Below are 23,672 nucleotides of genomic sequence, written 5' to 3' on the forward strand. Positions count from 1 at the left end.
AGTAAATTTGTTTTTAAAAGAAACTTAAGAACCTATTCTAAAATATGTAAGGAAGCATGACTTGCAGGGGCCCCAAAGAAGGGGGATAATCTTTAAGAATAAAATAGGAGGTTTTTCTCCTTGTTGGGTATCAGGATTCTTTTTTAACAGTAATTATGAGGTCAACCATGGGCACATGAGCAACAAACAGAACAGTAGAGAAAGACAAACAGACCGTCTGGACGACATCCTTTTAGACGGTCAAAAGCCTTTCTGCTCCAGCTACCAATGGGTTAACAGATATTTACTGGATATGCTGTATTATGTGCTTCTGTGAATACAAATCACAGACTCTTCTCACAGTCTACTTAAATCTAGAATGAGCACAAAAGATTTACACAACTAAAGCAACCAGTGGACAAGACAGCTGGGCTATAGAGATTAAAAGAATACACACACAAAGTTGGAAAACAAAGAGGTTAAATGAGTTGGATTCCTGCGGGAAGGGCAGGGTCTGATGGAGTGAGGAACAGCAAGGACCTCCATGGGCTGCCCAGAAGTGAAGAAAGGCACAGAGGGATGACAGTGAGCACTTGTGTTCAGCAGGACAGAGGGACAGCAAAGCACAGCCAACCACACAAGCAGAGAGGCCCCATCAAGCAACACAGGGAAACCACAGGAGAGGAGAGGAGCAGGAACTCACTGGAGGCATAAAATCCAGCACTGAGGTCAAACATGGGGTGTTGGAAGCACACAGAAAGAGGAAGGGGAAGGGGAGGGAGACTGAGAGGGGGAGGGAAGGGGAGAGGAAGGAGAAGGGGGAGGGAAGGGAAGAATGAAGCTGCCATTGCTGGGTCTTATGTTATTATTCACAACTGAGGCCTTGGTTTTGTGAGGTGCAGCTTTTGTGGTGGACTAACAAAAAGAGTGAAACAGTCTAAATACCAAGAATCCCACAAATACAATTTGAAATATGGTTTAGGTGGTCATGATCTAACTTCCCAGCTTGACCTACCGGAGTTCACTTTGGATGTGACATGAGCTACATCAACCTTCTGGGATCGGACGTGAGGCGCTGCTCGTGTGGAAGGAGTGTGTGTGGCATTTTTCCTCCCATCTTTTCCTTTACTTATCTTTGAAAGGGGTGCAAAAATACCTGAGGGCAAAGACATAATTGTAGTTAGTGTGGAGCGAATGAAGCATTTATTTCAAATACAGGGCAAATGTTAACTGTCGCTAATATAGGCTCTATTTAGTACCTACCACACATCTTGTAATGAGACATGGCACTTGTCCTCAGAGAGTGTACAGTCTAGTTGCCAAGACACAATAATTTAGAAACCATGTAAGGGATACATAATCAAGTGTGGGGTGAAATTCAGAGGAAAAAGAAACGTATAAAAGTTACCATCTTCTCTAAGTGACTGAGAATAAGTTATTACATAGTGTAAGCTATGCCACATCTTGTCTGCTCAGGGTTTTTATTCTACCACATCACGGCTCTTCATATCCCTGTCTCATCTTCCTCTTGTCTGCATTCTCCCACTGTAACTAATTACAGTCCTGTACACACAGTACAGACACAATAAATCTGCTTAACTGTATAAAATAATCTTCCCCAAAGGCCTAGCCCTCAATCCCTGCCAATCAGCAACAATACAATGTGTGTTGAGGAAGGGAGGTGAACAGAGGCAGGGGACTGTCTACCTATAGCAGTTGAGAGTATAAAATCCCACTGAGAAAGAGCTTATGGAGGCGATAAAACATCCAGTTTGAGTAAGAACACACAGACGTTGAACAGACTATAAATACCAAGATTATCTCCCTAACACACTTAAAAAGAAAATAAAGTCATAATGTGTGCATTACACTCTGAGTGTCTACCACCTAACAAACACGCACCATACAGTATGTGATCTGCTCAAGCAGGATAGGAAGACTCACAGCCTTACAGATGTGGCCACTCTGCTCATAGCTGACAACTGCCAGCTACACTACTTTCCTGAAAACCTTTGAGATTCTTTTCTCCTTTGCACTCTACATGACCTTCTCTTCATTTTCCTGTTTTTTAAAACTTATTTGTAATTATCTTTCATGTCATTGGCCTGAGTTGTCCTTGACTTTCTATTCTAAATTCCTTCTATTGCCAATTGTGGAGACAGACATTGGGGGGAAGGGGAGATAAAGCTTGACTATAATGATATTGATGACAATGATAATCACAATTAAATCTGCCAAGGTTTAAAGAAGGAAATATTCTATTCTGGATTTATGAATTTCTACATTTTCCGGAACATGGGAATTCCTACCTAATCCTCCTTATGGAATTATAAGGAAATAAACTTAGAGGTATGCACACAGGCTATGAGGTTATGCTTATGTAAGAAAAAGATGGATTGCAAGAGGCACAGTATTTCTAGATTATCAAAATGTACTGATGCCTAACTTACTACCATGTCCCAGGGACACTTCTGGGAGAAAATAAAATCTAGGAATAAAAGTAATTGACTGACAAAAATACAAATGAAACTGATCCCCCTCTATCAGCCCAGGAATGGCCCCAGGTGTTCTACATAAACTATATTTTTCCTATCCAGACCCATGGTTCAATGTAATCTAGAAATTCAGTACAGTAGGGAATCAGCAACAGCTAATCATAGCATAGAGCACCTAATAAGGTTCTATCAGCAGTGACTTAAAAGGGTGTGGTCGCCCCTGCCCACCCCCAGGGTACCTTATGGTGCTGTATGTCTGACCATGGGGAAATGGAGTCACACAGGGTAATGATACCTACTGTGCTGCATCACCACCAACAACAACAACGAAGACACAGAATCATTCATGAAACACAGTCAAAATTAAAAGCCCAGGCCAGTAAGAAGGCTCATAAGAGGACACCAAGCATGACAACCTGAGTTCAATACAGCACATAGTAGAAGAGAACCAACTCCCACAAGCTGACCTATGACCTCCACACACCATGGCACGCACATACACATACATACATACATACATACATACACACACACACACACACACACACACACACACACGTAAGAAAAGTAAAAAGATTATTATATTATAAAATTATATTACATCTGTGGTAAATTTATGTGGAAATAGGCAATCAAACAAAAAAACTGAAAATGAAAGCATATATATAAGAATAGAGTACAAACTTTATTTCTAATTTATTTGGTTAGTGTAGGTAATATCATACATAATGCTCAATAAGTGATCTGCTTTGTTTTGTTTTTATTTGAGACAAGGTTTTGTGTAACCCATGATAGCCTCAAACTGGCTATGAATCCATGGACGAACTTCAATTTTTGATCTTCCTGCCTCCACTTCCCAAGTGCTGGGATTAGAGGTGTACCACCTTGTGTATTTCATGTGGTGCTGGGATGAAATCCAAGCCTCAAGCACGCTCAGAAAGAACTCTACTAAGGCTGCAACCCCAGCCCAGATTCCTTCTTTTCTTAATTTGAGGGAAAATGTGGCTTTTCTTTGGTAATCTCCAAAGGAAATTACCATATAGAAATATATTTGTTTCAAAGGCTAATCAAATATTTAATTCTAATGGCTTAAAAGAATTATATTGCATACAATTTCTCATTTGCATAGATCTTGTTTGTCTTCCTGTAATATTATTATTATTTTCAAGTCACTTGGGCAAATCACGACTGTGGCTGGATGCACAGTATGCAGCAAGCACAGGGGGCAGTCTTCTTGCTGTCTGGTAACTCAGCAAACTCACCGGCTTTCCCCAGAGGCCGACACACAGCTAACTCTAAGGTTCACCAAAAAGAAACACACAGCATTCTCTTTTAAAAGAAAACCAATGAATTCTCAGGTAAACACGGCTTGCTTAATTTGTTCAACTCCATTTAAAATGTCAGCAATGAATAAAACGGTATAAATTCTAAGAGAAATTTATTTTCTAAGGAGAAAATGGCAGCTTTTGAGAGGAGGACAGAAGACCTTGAAACTCATAAGCACTAATCCAAGAAGCTCAAGTAAGCAGCTGGCAAACTACAGACAGTGAGAGAGGCAACCTGGCCACCACTAGGCTATGGAGTTGCCTTGGCACAGAGCCTCTTCCATCTGTTTCCACTGTCTGCCACTACTCATTCCCTGTAACAGCTCAGCTGAGCAGCCACAACAGAGACCCTAAGGCCCACAAAGAAGTCACTATCTGGTCTCTACAGTAAAAGTTTGCCAATTTCTACCAGGCGTTGGTGGTGCACGCCTTTAATCCCAGCACTCGGGAGGCAGAGGCAGGCAGATCTCTGCAAGATCAAGACCAGCCTGGTCTACAAGAGCTAGTTCCAGGACAGCCTCCAAAGCCACAGAGAAACCCTGTATCAAAAAACAACAAAAGCAAAAAAACAAAACAAATAAAACCAAAAAAGTTTGTCAATTTCTACATTAGATAAATAATACTGTCTTCAAAATACTAAGGGGACACGTGCTACAATCTCCCATTCCTTAGCCCAAACTACCACATGAAATAGGGGAGAGATCAGCATGAGTTATACAAACTGAGAATGTATAAAAGCAGCTCACGAGCCAAAGGCAGGAATGGGAGGAAGCAAGAACCTATGGAGAAGAAACTAATGTGATGTTTTTGGATCTGCCAGGGGTCCCCAACTCCCCTGACCCCCTCCTCAGGCACCTTAGCAATGACCAAGATTACTCAGGAGGAGGGTGACCTTAATTTTTAAACAACCTAACATATGGCCCCCACATCCCAACCTGCCTCTGAATATTTAGAGCGTCCAGAAGCAGATTACCAAGGCAGCTCCGCTCTGTCAAGCGTGCCTGTCCTTGGAACGACCAGAGTCGGGCAGCCCATGAGACTGCTGACAATCTCAGGGCTCCCCACAAATCTGACTGACACCAGCCCTGTGTGTGACTAAAAATCTTTGATCCTGTCTTACTGAAATTGGCAGCTGCCAAAAGTAGATGTCAGAGTAAAGTTCAAACTAGTGGAAATCCCAATAGATTCCATAATTATGTACAGAAAAACAAACATTTCTAAAGGAATAAAATACATAATTTATAAGTGAACTCTTGAATCACATATCTACCAAGAACAATGATGTATTTATTAAAGTGTGAAAATAAAATAATCACAGCTAAAATATTTTCCCTTTATGATAATTATTTTATTTTCACACTCAGGTGAACTTTAAACCCAAATACCAAATTGGAAAAATATATTTTTAAACTCTTAGCAGTTTTTAAACATTAATACTTCAGTTTAAATGGGCAACTATGAATATACAGGAGCCGAATAACTCTGTCTCTGTCTCTCTCTGTGTCTCTTTATGTGTCTCACTCCTCTTCCTTCCTCCCACCCTCCCTCCCATGTTCTCACTCTCTCTGCCTCTCTCTCTCATATACAAGGCACAGCAAAGCATTTAAGATATTCTTGCCTGGGGCTTGGAAGGTAGCTTAGTTGGTAAAGTGCTTGCTGTACAAACATGACCTGAGTACAACTCCCAGCTCCCACATAACAGCTCCCAAGAGACAGGCAAATCTCTGGGGATTGCTGGTCAGTCAGCCTCACCAAATCAGTGAGCTTCAAGCCAACAAGAGATCCTGCTTCAAAAAGACAAGATGGTTCCTGAGGAACAATACCCAAGGCTGACTTCTGTCTTACACATGCACACAAATATACACACAAAACTAAAATAATTTTCTATCCCACCACAATCTGAGAAATAGGAATGAAAAATAAGTTTTTACCCATCAAATTGGAAAACTTAAAGGTAAAGAAAACTTAAAGGTAAAGGTGTCATTTTAAAAAAAAATCAGTTTTTAGTATCTATCTGGCAAGTATTTGAGAAATCAATGGAAACCTAAATATTCTAAATGTAACACAAATATATTTCTTTTTGATTAAGAAAATAAAATCAGATTTTTCAAAGTAAAAAAAAATCAGTTTGAGCAACATCTAAAGACTTACACAAATTATAATAGGATACCCAGTAAAAATGTAGAATATAACATATATATATATATATATATATATATATATATATATATATAGAAAATCCAAGTTTGTGGGGTAAAATTTTTTTGACCACTTTTATTTTTTTATTTGAATTAGAAACAAGATTGATTTACATGACAATCCCAGTTCCCTTCTCCCTCCCGTCCTCCCCTACCACTCCCCCAACTAAAACCCTACCTATCACATATCCTTTCTTCTAATCTATACCTGACTCAACCTTTCTGCTCCCTCATGACCTCTGCATCCTTCCTCTTCTTCCCTTCTCATTCTCGTAGCTCCCCCCCCCCTTCCCATGCTCTCAATTTGCTCAGGGTATCGTGACCCTTTCCCCTTCTCCAGGGGACAAAGTTTGTCTCTTTTAGGGTTTTCTTTGTTTCCTAGTTTCTCTGGCAGTGTGTATTGTAGGCTGGTAATCCCTTACTCTGTGTCTAAAATCCACATATGAGTGAGTACGTATCATGTTTGTCTTTTTGTGATTGGGTTACCTCGCTCAGAATGGTTTCTTCAAGTTCGATCCGTTTTCCTGCAAATTTCAAGATTTCATTGTTTTTTTTTCCACTGAGTAGTACTTCATTGTGTAAATGTACCATATTTTCTCTATCCATTCTTCGGTTGAGGGGCATCTAGGCTGCTTCCAGTTTCTGGCTATTACAAGTAGTGCTGCCATGAACATCATTGAACAGATGTCCTTGTTGTAGGAATGTGCTTATTTGGGTATATGCCTAGGAGTGGCATTGCTGGATCTTGTGGTAGACTCATTCCCATTCCACCAGCAGTAGAGAAGTGTTCCTCTTTCTCCACATCCTCTCCAGCATAAACTGTCATTGGTGTTTTTGATTTTAGCATTCTGACAGGAGTAAGATGGTATCTCAGAGTTGTTTTGATTTTCATTTCCCTGATAGCTAAGGATGTTGAACACTTTCTTATGTGTCTTTCAGCCATTTTAGATTCCTCTATTGAGAACTGTCTATTTAGTTCTGTACTGTGGGGTAAAATTTTAAGTAGAATGAATGTATTTAGGAAGTGCTACAAAGAGTCCCAGAGAGGAATAGTAGGCAGAGAAAATCAAAATATGTTGCTTAAAAATATGCAAAATTTTCATAGGAAAAACATTTTTAAAAAATGTTATCAAAAATATGCAAGAGATTTTTCTTCTTTCTCATGTTTTATGATTTTTAATGTCTTACACGCAAAAAGTATAAATAGACAAAGACAAGGTTCTACCCTAAGTGTGTGACAGAAAGAAACCAGTAATTTTGGTAACTTGGTATGTCAGTTCTGTGCCGACCAATCCCTGCCCAGGTAGTTTATATCTCTCTCAATGTACTCCATCCTTACACAAAGCCCTGGGATTTTGTACTCCTGATTTATAGGCCCCAGATGGGAACAAGAACAGATCAAGGATCACACAGCCCTAGCCCTGAGGAAGAGATGCTAATCATATCTCAGCAGTCAAGACTCCAAACTCAAGACTCCAAGACTCATCAGTGTGTTGTCCCCCTTCCAACTGAGCTGGGCAACCATGGAGATGATGTCAGAGAAGAGGAAAACATCAACAACATAGTGAGAACGGCAGACTGACCTCAGTGTGAAGGAAAGGAAAGAAGGAAACCGAAAATGGGGGATGACAGGAGGAGGGAAGAAGGGAGGATGGGAATGAATTTAAACAAACATTTGTCAGGAAGAGAATGGACTGTCCCAGCTCAGGAACAGAGTCAAAGTTGGTCTCATGCTTTTCCAGCTTCTCAAATTCTTCATGGTTCATTGCCTCCTGACAGCAAAGTCCCTCTCTGTGGCCTGACACCACCACAAGCAGATCTACAGAACTGGTCTAGTGAGACCCCCCTCCTGGCCAACTGTGCTCACAGCAAGGGCTAAGCTGCAGGCCTGCCCACCTCAACAGTGTCATTTCACTCATGAGACATCTCTTCCCTTCAAAACTACCCCAGAGAAGGTGAAAAGAGCACAATTGGGAAACGGCCTTGTAAGCATTAGGATGTTTAATCCCCAGCACCCATGCAACATGCTGGCATGTGATTGTAATCCCAGCACTGTGGGGCATAGAACAGGAGGATCCCTAGGGCTCAGTAGCTGAGTCCCAAGACCCAGTGAGACAACACTTCTGACCCCCACATGCACGCTGGTGTACACACACACACACACACACACACACACACACACACACACACACACACACACACACGTATGCATGATCAGTCCCAATGAATCCCAGGACAGGTAGGCAGAAATCCCCTCCCTGAAAGAGCAAGCCAATCATATCATATTCCCTATTTACCAGTCACTACCATGTGCCTCTGGCTCCTGTTAACAGATTCTCTAAATCACCACTGCCTGGCTGAGTCCTTCAAGTCCCTGGGATCAATTCCCTGGGATCAGGAACCAAAGACGCCAGCAATGGCCTCCTGGGCTCTCCTCCCAGTCACATCCTCCTTTTCCTCCCAGGCCACCTTGGATTCTAACATCCATTCCTCTAGTCAGCCTGCTTTGTCTGTCCTCAGCTCTCTTGTAGACTGCTGGTAGAATATTCTAGAAGAAACAGCCCCGGTAAACCAAATACTGTGCTTAATCAGTAGCTATTCCCAAACAGTTTGCTAAGCCTTGATGAGAAGAGGACTTAGCCTTGCAGCCTGCTTACTATACTCTACGTTTATGTCCACAAGTCTACAGTCAGTCCCTGGCATCACATGGCTGCCTCCTGCACTGCCCTGACCTAGTCACAGTCCCTCTCTCCTCACTGTCCATCTCCATCCTCCTCTCCCCCACTTCCATCCACCCCCAAGCTCCTCTCCTTACATCAGCAAATGACCTCATTTCTCATTTTCTGAGAAAATAGAAACATCTTCCCAGCATCTGTGTCCTTAGGGAGGGTGAGCCATGCCTGGACTAATGCCAGGCTAACCCTGGCACCACCCTTTCAACTTCTCAAGGACCTTCATTCTCCAACCATCCCTTTGTCTCCAGCAGCACCACTTCCCCCCCTCCTTTAAATCATTCTCATCAGCAGGAGCATGATATGACAGCTCCTGCATTTAAAATATCCTCAATCCATACCCTCTTATATATTACACGAGTAACCAGGAAAGGGTTTAATTTAAAAACTACTGTGGTAGAATATGGTCAGTATTTGTCAGAACCTGGGTTTAATCTTACCATATTTAGGGGCACACTTGAAGTACTGGACTCTCCCAACACTTCCATTGTTTTTTCCTTCTGGCTCATCCAGCTCAATGCCAGCCCACTGCCCACTTGCAAACTCAGTAGTTCCACAAAATCTTAATGTCCCAACCTAGAGAAAATATAAGGCAAAGTAGGTTTTCAATCTTATTAGTAATTCTAAACACCCTGTTCTTAGCAATATTACTTTTTGTCTTTCAAAGCAGACTTCTGAATAAGGAACTTTGCCAAAGATTGTTTTTTAAATGGCAAAAGAGTCTACCGGGAAGACATGGGATACTTCCCAGGTGATGCTCTTTCCCAAAAGAACTGAAAAGGCAAGTCCATGTTGTAGTGGGATTCAGCTCACCTCTCTCAGTTACTAACAGGTTGAGCAGGCCAGAAATATATGAAGCCACCTATAAACGTACTCAAGTAAACTGCTGTCTACAGAGCATCCCACCCAAAACAGAAGCATACAAATGTAAACGAGCAGTGCTAGAGAGATGGCTCAGCAGCTAAAGCACTGACTGCTCATCCAGAGAACCAGGCTCAACTCCCAGCACCCATATGTCTTTTATCTTTCCTTTTTAAAAATTGGTTTCACAACTCAAAACTGTCTGTTACTTCAGTTCCAGGGAATCTGATGAGTACATCAGATCTGGCCTCCATGGGTACAAGGCACACAAGTGGTGCACATACATTCATGCAGGCAAAACACCCAAACACATGAAATAAAAAAAATGAATTCTTTTGTTTGTTGGTTTTGTTTGTTTTTTTGTTTAGAGACAGGGTTTCTCTGTGCAGCCCTGGCTGTCCTGGAACTCATTTTGTATACCAGGGTGGCCTTGAACTCCCAGAGATCTGCCTGCCTCTTCCTCCGGAGTGCTAGATTAAAGGTGTGCATCACCACTGCCTAGAGAGGAATGTGCACCTCAGAAACAGCCTAAAATCAATATTTATTTCCCACCTCAGCAAACTAAAATCCAAAGCCAGAGAAAGGGAGTGAGGAATAAACATTCAAATAAACTGAGAACATAAAAACAATACAGAAAATCAACATGTTCTTTGAGGAATAAAAATTAAGCCATTAAACAAAAAGCAATTTTTAAAAGAAAAAGACACAATACCAACATCACCAACAAAAGAGGGGCATTGTTACCAATATTTTAAAAGATGAGCCGAAACTACAAACAGCTTTGCTCATCCATTTCAAAAGCACTGTAAAACATGGCAATTCCTTGAAAGATACACCCCAAAAAAGAAAAAAGAAAGACAGAAAAGCTAACGCCTGAATTTGTGATTTAAAACTAAAAAAAAAAAAAAAAAAAAAAAAAAAAAAAAAAAGGATAAAAGCTCCCAGGAACAGATGGCCTCAATGGTAAATACTACCACAAGTGTATGGACAAAATAGAAATTCTGCACAAGCTCTTCTAGAATTTAAGTGAAGAGGCTGGTTCCCAACACATTTTAGGAAACCAACATTACTTTGACATTAAAAATGGCCAAAGACACAGCAACTACAGACCAACATCCCTCTAGAACACAAACATAGGCATTTTCAACAAACTTAGAGCCAATCAAACACAGCAATAGGTAGGATACTACATGGTGACTAAGGGAGGTCTCCAGTGGGATACATAGCTGGTCATTGAGGGAACTACATGACACAACCCACCTGTCCACACATTGAAGGAAAAGAAAATAGAGAAGACTACAAACAACTGCAGCATCCTTCCAAGATGACAGCTTGAAGAAAAGACACATCATGACAACTGAGGACCTCTTCAACTTGACAAATGATCTACACTAAAACCACAGCTAGCAATGCAATGACCCTCTCTTAGAGAAAGCGGGGGATGGAGAGGAAAGAGAAGAAGAAGGATGAGGAGACAAGACGATTGTGTACATAGAATCCACAATGTAAACAAGTTAAGGATATGTGTCAATATTCAAAAATCAACTATTTCCACATACTAGAAATGAACAACCAGAAAAGGAAATTTCAGCAAAAGCACAGAAAAAAAAAAAACACTTGAAAAGTATTAAGTCTAAATCTAGCAAATCATAGTCAATACCTAAATTCTTAAAACCACACAAGTTGGTTAAATAGTCTAAAGCCCATATGAATACAAGAAGATACCAAGATGTAAAATCTACTCAGTCAGATCTAGACTCAACATTCTAGAAGGAATTTTTTATAGAAATAACAAATTCTAAAATGTACATGGAAAAATGAAAGGAATTAAAATTATCCAACAGTCTGGAAAGGAACTTGAAGTCTGAACACCCAATGGATGCTTGCCAATGCAAGCAATGATGATGGCATTGAAGACAGGGGGATCATCAGAATAGGACAGGACCAACACACAGTAACAACCCCCCCATACATGTTCAAGGGACCCGTGAAGAGCCCAGAGCATGGTATTGTAGCAAATAAGCAACCACATGGTTAAAATAGAAGAAAGAAACCCAAGCTATAGCTGGTATTCTCAAAATTTAACTCAAGGGAGCTGGAGATATCATAAGGACTAAATTCAATCCCCACCACCCACACTGAAAAGCCAAGCATTGTGGCACATGCCTATAGTATCAGCTCTGGGAAGGTGTAGACAGGGATCCCAGTGGCTCACTGGCCAGCCAGTCTAGCAGAATCAGCAAGCTCCAGGTTCAGTGAGAACCTGGGTCTCAAGAAGTAAAGCAGAGATCAACTGAGGAAGACACCTGAAGTCACTCTCTGGGCTTCCATATTTATGCAAATACACACATACACATACACTGTCTCTCCTTTCTTCCTCTCTCTCTCCCCTGGCTTCCCCCCCCCCTCACACACACAGTGAATATAAAAATACCTGGATGTACACTACAATCTCGGCTTTGGGGAAGATGGAAAATCTGGAGTTCAAAATCATCCTCAGCTACATAATAGACACTTCAACTTGGATGCAAAATTATCCAATCCAAAAAGTAAATTAACTTCAATAAAATTACAGCATTTTCCTTTCCAAGCCCTCCCATATACTTCCTCCTTGCTCTCCTTCAAGTCCATGGCCTCTTCTTTCATTAATTGTTGTTACACATGTGTATATGTCTACACATATATTCCTAAATAGAACCTGCTCTGTCTGTTCAATGTTACTTGTATGTAAATCAGCATAACCCCTAATAACAAACTAAACAATCATCTTTATACTGACATGTAAGTGCCATCAAGAAAAACTTCTCTTTGAAACAGACTGTAATCTTTTCAAGCCCTTCTGAAACACAGTTGGAGGAATGCTACCAAGACTTGATGTTCAGTCATAATTTTTTAAACCTATATATACATTCAATATCTACTTATATATTCGATTTCCTGGCATTTTAATTTCATTCAGCCTGTGAAAAGCTAACCAATGTCCTATTGCTCTATAAACATGTGAATGTCATTCTTTGCATCTGTGGTTGTTTCCTTTGCAATCCAGTTTCCCCCACTAGACCAAGCTTCAGTTCACCGTTCTCTGAGAAGGTTAATGTCCGGGTACACGTTCCCTGTTCCACTCCACACTTGGAGCATCCTATTACCTCAAAATTAAGAACAAACACCGCTATTGCGTGAGTGTGGCTTAGTAGTGCAGCTCTTCCCAAGCTTCACAGGGCCCTATGCTCAAGTCCCAGCACTGAAGGGAAAAACAGCTCTCCAAAGAGGTAGAAACTGTCACAGTAACGATCACACAGAAACTGCAGCTCTGTCTGTCTGTCAAGCCTTTTTTGTAACGAGGCACTGGCTGACCTCCTGTCTGCAGGTTTTGTTACATCTTAATGTCCCCTGTTTGTGAGATTTCAAAGCCAAACAGAACAGTAATGAAGATCTCTACTCAGCTGGCAGGAGAAGTGCCACTGGCAGGGAGGATCAGAGTAGACAGAGCAAGGTCATTTCTCAGCTCCTGCCTGGAAATTCATTCAACAGTTCTCCAAGACCTTCCCTATCACGTTCAAATAGATCATTTTTTAACCTGCCCTCTATAAGTATCAGTAAACTTACATTTAAATTTCTTATTTTTGCTGGGTGGCAGTGGTACACACTTTTAATCCCAACACTTGGGAGGCAGAGGCAGGCGGATCTCTGTGAGTTTGAGGTCAGTCTAGTCTATAAATTGAGTTCCAGGACATCCGGGGGAACCCCCTGCTTATACAGAGAACCCCTGTTTCAAAAAAATGCACATTTTCAATAAAGTATTTTTCTGTCCACATGTGTTGAAGCTTTTCCCTGAAACTCAAAATTGTGACCGTGTGGCACACAACCCCTAGGGGTAAGGACCATAATAACAGCTTCAGGGATCACAGTGACTTACTGTACCTTCTGTCCTGCAATGACAACACGGTCCCCCAACTTAAGGCCAAGAGATGTCAGCATGGCCTTGCTGGTAACATGATCACAGTTTGGAAGTGCAGCCTTAGGGATGGCACAGGACAGAGGGGCTGCATCTAAGAGCATCTGCTTGATTTCCTTGGCGGTTGCTGCAGCGTCAGCCATCTCCAGAGGCATGTCCACAGGGTCTGGAACAACATCCGCGGGGATCTGTCCTTTGTCATTCTACCACAGACACAAAAGAAAATCTTCAGCTCTTACATGCTGAGAGCACTAGACAGCCATCTATGATTCTTAACCGAGGACTTTTAAGTCAGACATAGTTATCTATTTACTCAAAACTACTCAATGAACTCCTCCACTGTACCAGGAACATTCTAGGTGCTAAAGATACCACAGTGAAGGAAACAAAGCACTCTGCCCTCAAAGAGTACACACACTCCTAGGACAGAGAGAGCATTAATGGATTATATGCTGTGCTAACCAGGAGCTGACCTGTAGAAAGACACCAGGGCACAGAGGTGGCTGTAGGGAAGCTGATGGCATAAAGATGGTGAGGGAACCCTCACTGACAAGAAGCTCAGAGATGCAAAGATGAGGGGAGGTAGGGGAAGTCATTCTGTATATTGAGACAGGCAAGTACCAGGGCAGAGAAATATGCCTGGGCATACATGAGCACAGTGAAGTAGCAGGGTGCCCAGCTACCCAATCCAAGACCCAACTACACCCATGCACATTTCTTATGGACATTTAATCAACCAAGGGCCACATATATAGTGACCCCACCTCACAGACACCTTAGTTTAGGTAAGTTCCCTCTATCAAGATTGTACAGAGATAAAGAATCTCCCCATGATATTTCTCAGAACCTGTCCCTGTCATTAAGGGCCATATGACTACATTCCACTATCCCACAGTTGCCACACTGGCTCTGTGACCTCAGCCACCTGCCTGGTCCTGCAACAACTCAGACTTCAGAAATAGAGACAACAATCTCTATACTATCGATCACATCCTAAGCTGCAATCAGAAAACTTGCCCAGCTCTCCCTATGAAGGAGAGACTATATCCTAGAGTAGTTTATCTGTGACAATATAAAATAGCCAGCTATAAGCCCAGTTCATTGCATGGAATTAATATAATTTAAAAGCTATCATTAAAAAAATTCGTCTCACTTGGTTCTCTCAAGGAAGATCTTACAAACAGAATCTCCAGAGGCATTTTAATTCCAAACAATGAGGAGTTCACATTATTTTATAGCAGAAGAGACAGGAACCAATTAAAAGACATTCTGAGATGTCCAGTAGGCCATTTAGAAAACAGGATGTAGGGAGATAAATAACAACATCCAAATTCAACTCTTACCCTGAATGCAGGGTTTGCTCCATGCTCCAGTAAGGTTTTCACAGCCCCTGCACACAAGTTATACGAGGCAATATGCAGGGCTGTCCCAAAATTGAAGTCGCTACAAGTGGCGTCCACATCTACAATTAAACATCACAAATATATTAACTGAAACTTTAAATTCAGCTATCACAATTTTCAGGAAGACATAGAGAGGGGGTTCAGGGAGGGGATTTTAGCCTCTTATAGATTTGGCCCCCTATATTTGTGCAGTATTTCACAGTGGGACAAATCTAATTATAACTTGCCTAAAATAACTAAATGAATACCTCCTACTTCAGTATAATTCCTTATAAAATGGGGCGGGATATCACTAGTTTCCCAGGTATCCTAAATAACCTGCAATAGAGGCAGTGAATGCTAATAATTCATATCTGTGAAATAACTAGTTTTCCATGCCAGCTCACTAAACTCACAGGCATTTCACTATAATGTAACACACCTTGTATACACAGTAACAAAGTTAACTTTAGGTAAGGGATCAGCAAATGAACCCTGTGGGCCAAACATACTCTACCAACTGCTTTGCAGACTTTTATGGGAATGAAGGCATCCTTATGTACAGACATGTTCTCTGAGCCTGTACCCATGCTCCAACTGCAGAAATGAGTGGCTGTGACAGACATCAGACAGTCTGAAATGCTAAAATAGTTATTTATTAGTAAGCCTTTTGCAGAAAGAGATGGCTAAACTATGCAGAATCCTCAAATCAATAACAAGTACCTGGAGATAGGAGTGCTTACATACTGATTCATGACACTACTCGACAGATGAATTTGGACTCCACAATAAGAAAAGGAACCCTACAATTCTAAGGGTGTTCTAATAACAGTAAATCACACTGCATTATACTTGAGCAGGAAATCATCTGGAATGGAGAATCTTATTTTGAATGTTTCCTACATGGGTTTAATAGTCTCTGGTTCCGCAATTGCACATTAATCAGCAGGGGACCACAACGGCATGACTACACACCTGCGACAACACAGACCTGCTCACACAGACTCTTGCACTGCTGAGCAGAGGACCATGGGCAGAGATTCTCTTCCCAACATCACAAGTTGGAAAGGTAGAATTTTAAAGAGACTGGCTGATTGTGCAGAAGAGAAGTCAGAAACTAACCTCCTGAGAGGTTTCTCTTGCATCTCTAAAATGTCTTCTGTAACTGGATGGTGTTGGGTACTCTATCTAAGCTAGAAGACCCTTCGCTCTTGCTCTTAACTCTTCTCAAATGAGGAGGGCCAGAGAGAATAACAACTTTAGGGTCTCACCATCAAGATGTGGGGGAACTCCTAAAAATGATCAAAGAATTTCTGAAAGGAATGACATCTAAAGGGGCAGTACCTCCCCCCATTATTTCAATGACAGCCCAAACACTCTATTGCTCTAACCCTGGCTTTCCAAGCAAAGCACACCACAGGGGTTACACATGAAATCCATGCTACACTGGGAATCTGCAGGGACAGAAGACCCACAAAACACTTGTTTTGTACCAAGCCTTTTGTGAAAGGACAGTAACATCCAACAATGAAATTCTAAACTACTTAAGCAAATCAAGGTGGGAAGGCATACAAAAACAAAGGGCATTTGAAGAAAGCCCTCCTCAACAGTGATTTGGACACCATTACAGAACACCACTGGCAACAGACATCTGCCAGCACTTGCCTTTTGGTTTCGATGTCTTCAAGATCACTCTTATAAGCTCTGGGACATCGAAGTATGCAGCATAGTGCAAGGCGTTCATGTTTGTCCAGCGACTCCGCAAACTCGAGTCTGCCCCCAGATCAATAAGTTGAGCTGCAAATTTTACAGCTGTCTCAACATCACCTGAAGAAAATAATGGAAATCATTTTTCTTCAGAACATAATTTAATTCCCAGTTCATACCTGTGTAATGTCTTTAAAAGCCAAAGCAAACAGCACACTGGACCTATATTTATACTATCTTTCAGGAGTTAACCCCTGAGCAAATGCTCCCAATTCAGGAGTGAGAACAAACACAATGAAGATGCTCACCGTGCCATTACTGATTATCAGTAAAATTCTGACAACTTAAAATCGTGGTAAGAAATCACTTAAATAAACTAAGACCTCCATGCTATGGAATACAATGAAGGCATTAAAAGAAAAACATCAGACCAGTGTAGAAATATTTGGGCTACTATTCTGTTTTGATATCACTTTTAGACTATAAGTTCATTTTGATTTTATGGAAGTATTGGCACATTGTGGATTAAAAAAAGAAAAGGTCCTTCAGCACTAATGATTTAAGTTCTGTAAAGAATTTCTAGTAAGAGAGGCAGGTTAATCCCTGGTAAAGCATCAAAGAACAGCCATTTTGGCCATATGCCGCACACACGTTTCACAGGTAGAAATAGAACTCAGAGATAAGCCTATGCCCTACACCTTGAAGGACTGCTGTGCTAGAAAACTGACCTTAACCCAGCCTTGGTGAAAGTTCTCTGGAAGATTCTTGGGTGGTATCTCAACTACTGGGCAGTTAGGCACGAAGCCTACTGTAGAAAATATTGAGATGTAAATCACAGGTATAAAGGCTTCTTGGGGGTGGGAAGGAATAAAGTTTTGACTGGAACAAACTGAATCCTTACCTACTCAGCAGAGGGGCAGCTGGATGCCCCACCCAGGTCACTAGAAGTCAAGAGGAAGGGCAAGCCACATACTCACCGATGCCATGAGCCCCAGACTTGCAAGTATAATGTAACAGAGTCATGTCCGTCAGTCCATCTCTATCATTCACATTGCAGCCTCTCTTAAGAATCTGAGGAAGGAAGTGAAGTAACAGTAAGGATGTCTGAGTCATAGGAATCATTTTATCTATTTACCTAAATTTACATATGATACATGAAAAAATATACATCTATAGTTCAAATGAAATTTTCCCGTCTGGACTAACAATGTTCCTCTACCCAAAAGTCAAAGACTAACAAAAACCTCACCACCAGTCATGAAAACTCCCGTTTTGAGTTGATGGTCAAGTGTCCAAGAGACTCTCAAAACACCATAGGCTACTGCTTCTGCCCTTGGTGGCCTCCTAAAAGTGGAAGTTAAGTCCCTATTTCTGAAGACACTGTGTGCTTAAGACACAAGACCCAGAGGACCTGAGCTGGATATGGCCTGGCAGCCTCCTCCCTCAGGACTAGCTTCCATGGCACTAGAAGGCACCATGCAAGCTCCTAAGGAAAGGAAGCAACCAACATTCCAACCCAGGTATGATATGCATGAACTACAATGGCCCTCGTGGCATGATATCCCTAAGGGTGCAATAGTGGCAGGCACACCTTGGCAGTAACCAGTAGTTCAACAAGAGGAAGATCGTGCCTGATACTGGAAACCTGGCCAACCTACCCAGGAACAGTGAAGAACCTACTATTACCACTTAACTAAACCAGAATAATTATTAACTACATTCTAAATAGTTCCGTATGCCCAAAAGTTAAGTGTGTCTTACCCCTCATCAAAGAAATGTCTCTTTGCAACAGACAGAGAGTACTAGAGAAAACCACAGCTGATCAAAATTCAGAGAAAATGTGTGTGGTACCGAGTCCCAGTTGATACAATGCAGCTCCCATACCCAAGCTCAGAGATCACAGCATAAGAAAGAACATGAAGACTGTAAGAGCCAGAGAAACAGAAGTCTGCTGTGAACTGTGTCTCCTAGAAACATCAGAGAAACTACACCCATGAAGCCTCAGCAATGTGACTGCCTGGACAAGGGCAACAGCAACAGACACACTAACACAGAAGGGGCTACCTCATGGGACCCCAATCTGACAAAGAACCGTAGACAGCTAAGGAATGCTGAGATCAGGAGAAACAGTCTTCCCCAGAGAAGAGCTCCCTACTGGTTATCCAATACCAAGTGGCTAGCTCTGAAATCAAACATACAAGTAACATTATATAGACTGAGCAGGTTGTATTTATATTATATTCAGTAACAGATATATACATATATGTAATAAAGAAAAAGGTCACGAATTTGAAAGGGAACAGTGGGGGTACATAGGCAGGGTTAGAGGGAGGAAAGGGAAAGAGAAAAATGATGTAATTATGTTTTAATTACAAAAAATACAGATACTAAAGTTTAAAAAATAATCGGGAGAAAGCCCATGATTACAGCATGAGATATCCAGGCCTTCAGACAGACTCAGCCCCACCTGATGACACAGCATTCAACACTGCACTCAGCAATAATGAAATCTGAGCCTGTCTGTGGGCAGGAGGCCATTCTTAAAGAGAATTCCAACATGATGTCACTCCAAATATATTCTTTCAAAAATGATCAATTTTTTTTCCCAATGGTTACAATTATACTTGAAAAAATGTGTGTGGCTTCTTCCTGTGTGTCAAAACCCTCCCTCAAAAAGCCAAATATTTTAAAATTGTATTTAAGCCTAGATCATTACCAGACCATTCCAAAGTGTAGAAGGAGTGTGTTGGTATCCAAAACCTTCGCAAAATGTTATGAAATTCCAAAGTATTTTGTACAAAGAAGGGGGTGTGCAAAATGGTTCTCCCTGCTGCCACCAGAAGTCTGCAATGACAGAGCGTGCAGGTACGAGAGGAAAACGTGGGAAGAATGCACAGTGTGCCTACCACTCCCTCCCTGGAAATTCGGACAGGCTGCAGACAGTGATGGGATTCTCCCCATAGGGATCCTTCCTCTCAGGAGAAAATATTCCATTCATTAACAGTTGCAGTAACACAGAGCTTAACATGCCAGGTTCGCTTACCTCGTTTCCAATAATATCAATGTTTTGCTGGACCTGAGGAACCCATTGCCTTAAAATAGCAAATAATTCTGAGACTGAAGTTTTGGGATCAAAGAGAATTTCCTGACATGATGCATCATTGGGATCAAAGAAAGAAAACTCTGAAATACAAAACAGTGCAAATTGAATTTATTAACGGTTTCTAGCATTTTGAAGGTAAGTAATGGAGCAAACATTTGACGGATACAAACATTTTTAGAGGCAAGGAAATAAAGCCAGATAACATTAAGCAAGTATCAAAACCAAAAATTAAGCACACTTAAAGTGTCCAGAGAGTGAGGCTCCCAAGTACTATGCATATAAAACCACATGTGTGATCTCAGTCTATGTCGTGCAAATGTGATTTCTAAGGCACATAGACATCATCAAATTTCATCAGTATTTTTCTCTCAAAACACAAATGGCAGGTAATAGATTCACATCACCGAGTATAACACAGGTAAAAATAAACATACTAAGTACAAGTTCCACATGTTCTCTTTACTCTTCTATGTTCTTTAATCAACAAGCACCCCTTGTCACTCACTGGATATGTATGAGAGGAAATGCCATGTGTGGTAGTTTGAGTGAAAATAACCCCAAAGACTCATAGATTGAATGCTTGGTCACCAGGGAGTGGCACTATTTGGAAGGATTAGGTGTGGCCTTGTTGGAGGAAGTGTGTTAATTAGAGGTGGGCTCTGAGGTTTCAAAAAGCCCATTCCAAGCCCAGAGTCTCTCCTGCTGCCCGTGGATCTGAATGCTGAACTCTCAGCTGCTTCTTCAGCACAATGTCTGCCTGTGTGCTGCCATGTCCTGCCATGATGACAGTGAACTAAACTTCTGAGACTGTAAGCTAGCCCAATTAAATGCGGTCATGGCATCTCTTCACAGGAATAGAACACTGAATGAGACACTATACCAACAGATAAGGGCCTAGTGCCCAGCAATGCAGGAATGGAAGAAAAACAAGGACACAAAGTGACTGGATTATCTGGAATCTGCACCAATAAAATCCACAAGAAAAACCTGAAGGACTCATCTCAGGATTCCTTATGCCTTTTAAGGGTTGTCAAAAATCAGGGAACCTCTGAAAGATAAAAGAGACTGGCTCAGACTTTGTTGACTCCCCAAGAGAGGCCTTACCTCCCCTGAGGAATGGGTGGGGGATGGGATGGGGAGGTAAGAGAAAGGGGAGGGACAGGGAACTGGGTAGCTATGTAAAATGAAAAAAAAAAATTTAAAAAAAAGAGACTATTTCATGAAGGAAATACAACAGTGGTTCAAAAGAAAATCAGATTCTACTGTCTTAATCCAAAAAAAGAAACTATAAAAGGCAGAAAAGACCTAAACCTGGGAATCAGTCCAGAACCAACATTTGCTGAACACCAACAGCTTAACAAACACCATACAAATCCCCACAAATTGTGATTCTGGCTTTGCATAAGGGAAAATCAAAGCATATACAAATGACACCAGCTCAAAGTCACACAGCGAAGTGGCAATGAGGGGTGGAAACCAGGTCCTGAACACCTGAGGTCTTTGAGTTTGTCTTGTGTTTTCAAACATTTGGGGTGGGATAGAACGGAGGGCACCTATGAGAATACAGCAGCTGTCCATGAAGAGTGTCCGCTTTCTGACCCTGTGTGGACCCTTGCCTGCAACCTCTTAGTAGGTCATCCTGTTCATATTGGAATGTTGGAATGTTCATATTTAAACAGGGAAGGAAAAAACCACATGATTCCCTGTGTTTCAGGGAAGTTAACTGAAAAATGAGACTGCTCAAAGTTAAAACCCCTTAGAGAAGCCAAGGGTAGTCAGTGCACACCTCAGAAGTGTGCTTGAGACCCCACCCCTCAGAGGTAGAGGCTAGAGATCAGGAGTTCAAGGCCATAATAACTACCATATTAAACATAGTAAGTCATTAAACATAATGACTACCATAATAAACAAAGTAAGTTTGAGGCCAGCCTGTCTCAAAAAGAAAAAAATAACCTAAATGTTCTTTTAAAAATTCTAAAGCCGGAGTGGGTTCCAGCTGGCCCCAAACCAGCTATGGATCAGTAACAGGTGCCTTTCTGAGGAAATGGGTGAAACCTGGCATTACAACAACTTTGGGAAGCCCTTTAACTAAAATGAGATGTCACCCTTAAGGCTGCCCTGGAAAAGAAAGGCTCCTGAGCAGAGCTCTCAGAGACCTCGGCATGCTGTCTTTGATTTGTGTGACAAGTTTCTAAAACCTAAAGGACTCAGAATAGCATCTCTAAAAGGATTGTTGCAGCATGAAAATAAAGTCACAGGTAGCAAGCTGTGGCTGAGTAGGGACTCTGATGTCTGCCAGGGACACACAATGACCATCCAGCTTCCTTTATTAACTAGTATGCTGGCTAGTTTTATGTCAATTGACACAGGCTAGTAGAGTCCTTGGAGATGGGAACCTCAAATGAGAAAATGCCTCCAAAAGATTTGGCTGTAGGCAAGCCTGTGGGGCATATTTTTAATTAGTGATTGATATGGGAGAACCCAGGCCATTGTGGGTGGGGCCTCCCCTGAGCGGTGGCCCTGGGTTCTATAAGAAAGCAGGCAGAGGAAGCCATGAGGAGCAAGCCAGTGAGCAGCACTCCTACATGGCCTCTGTATCAGCTCCTGCCTCCAGGTTCCTGCCCAGGCTTACTTCAATGAAGAGCAGTGCATAAGCCAAATAAACCCTTTCCTCCCCAAGTTGCTTTGGTTTGGTATTTGTGTTGTTAAATAGATGTAAATAAAAAAATATTCCTAAAACATCTAGAAAACTAAGAGCTAACCCAAATGCTTATTGGGACATGATTTGAGTAAATGAAAATCCTATTCATTTACTTTTTAAAATGATACGGCTCCAGAGTTGTCAGCAAGAAATATATACAGCATTTAACATGAATTCTACCTGACTTCCTACTCAAAAAAGCATGTTATAGTTACTAGTTAGCTTATGCTACCTCTACATTAAAAAAAAAAAAGATTCCTGAGTAAGAAAAATAAGATGGTTAGCTATGTAAAGTCTCATAACATTTTTGAAAGTCATAACATTTTTGAAAGTCCACATGTGTCTACATGATAAAATAAAAATCAATTGCTAAACTAAGAGTATCTACCTTAAGTCAGAGAAATGAATAATCATCAGGGTTTAATATGTCTTGTGATATGTTAAGGAAATGTGTGTCTGAAAATTGTGAAAGGGTACATTCAGCAACTGCAAGCATAACAGCTAATTAAGTATGAAGACAGAAGCGTTTCTCTGGAAGAGGACAGAACCAAATGGCTAAAGGGGGTTGGACAGGGAAAGGGGCTCTGATGTGAGCACAGTGGCAACAAACTGAGCGGATCCAGGGCTGTGAGTTTCACAGCCATGACATTTTCTTCCAGTTCTTGGCAGTAGAGTGTGAAAGAGTTTTAATTTTGGAGAAATCCTCCTAGGAAATGAAGATTCTGTGTCTGTCAAGGTAATTTTCTCTGCCTTGTGCAGTCTTTGAATGCTTCAGCTTTTTAATTAAAAGAATAGAGGGGTTTTGTTCATCTTCTTTGAAACTATATGGCTTTTTCTATTGGTGTTTGAAATTTCTGTCACTTTGGTTGAACTGAAAACTGAACTGTGACCCTATTTAATCTCTTGGCTTTAAAAAAAATGCTTCTCAAAACTCAAATTCTAAAGTCATTCTGACTTCACATTAACTTTGGGGATTTTTCAGAGGGACCCAAAATTTTCTAATGAAAATGATTTTGTTCCCTTCCTTATATAACGAGGTGGGGGAGGAGGAGAGAAAGAGGAGGACCCTCTAGTAATTAATTAGACTTACTTGCTTGGGAAGAATTATCAAGCAAAAGTGAAATTAGAGTCACACATTCCATGTGTTAAACTGAGCAGCTTAAAATGCTGACAAATGGGGCTGGAGAGATGGCTCAGAGGTTAAGAGTGCTGACTGATCTTCCTGAGGTCCTGA

The 23,672-nt window shown here is 41.3% G+C and overlaps 1 protein-coding gene across 1 annotated transcript in view; it reads right to left on the reverse strand.

Annotated features, from left to right (window-relative positions):
* The window catches only part of Clip4 (CAP-Gly domain containing linker protein family member 4), a 60,957-nt gene that overhangs the window by 23,215 nt on the left and 14,070 nt on the right, over nt 1-23,672 (reverse strand). The window contains exons 3-9 of the mRNA XM_027424415.2: nt 19,678-19,817; nt 17,612-17,705; nt 16,593-16,754; nt 14,889-15,007; nt 13,512-13,748; nt 9,170-9,305; nt 995-1,135 (exon numbers count right to left, since the gene is read on the reverse strand). Of these exons, the coding sequence (XP_027280216.1) occupies nt 995-1,135; nt 9,170-9,305; nt 13,512-13,748; nt 14,889-15,007; nt 16,593-16,754; nt 17,612-17,705; nt 19,678-19,817 (1,029 nt within the window). The remainder of the gene's footprint in view (nt 1-994; nt 1,136-9,169; nt 9,306-13,511; nt 13,749-14,888; nt 15,008-16,592; nt 16,755-17,611; nt 17,706-19,677; nt 19,818-23,672) is intronic.

Source organism: Cricetulus griseus, chromosome 7 (genome assembly GCF_003668045.3).
Source record: "Cricetulus griseus strain 17A/GY chromosome 7, alternate assembly CriGri-PICRH-1.0, whole genome shotgun sequence".
Classification (NCBI taxonomy): Eukaryota; Metazoa; Chordata; class Mammalia; order Rodentia; family Cricetidae; genus Cricetulus; species Cricetulus griseus.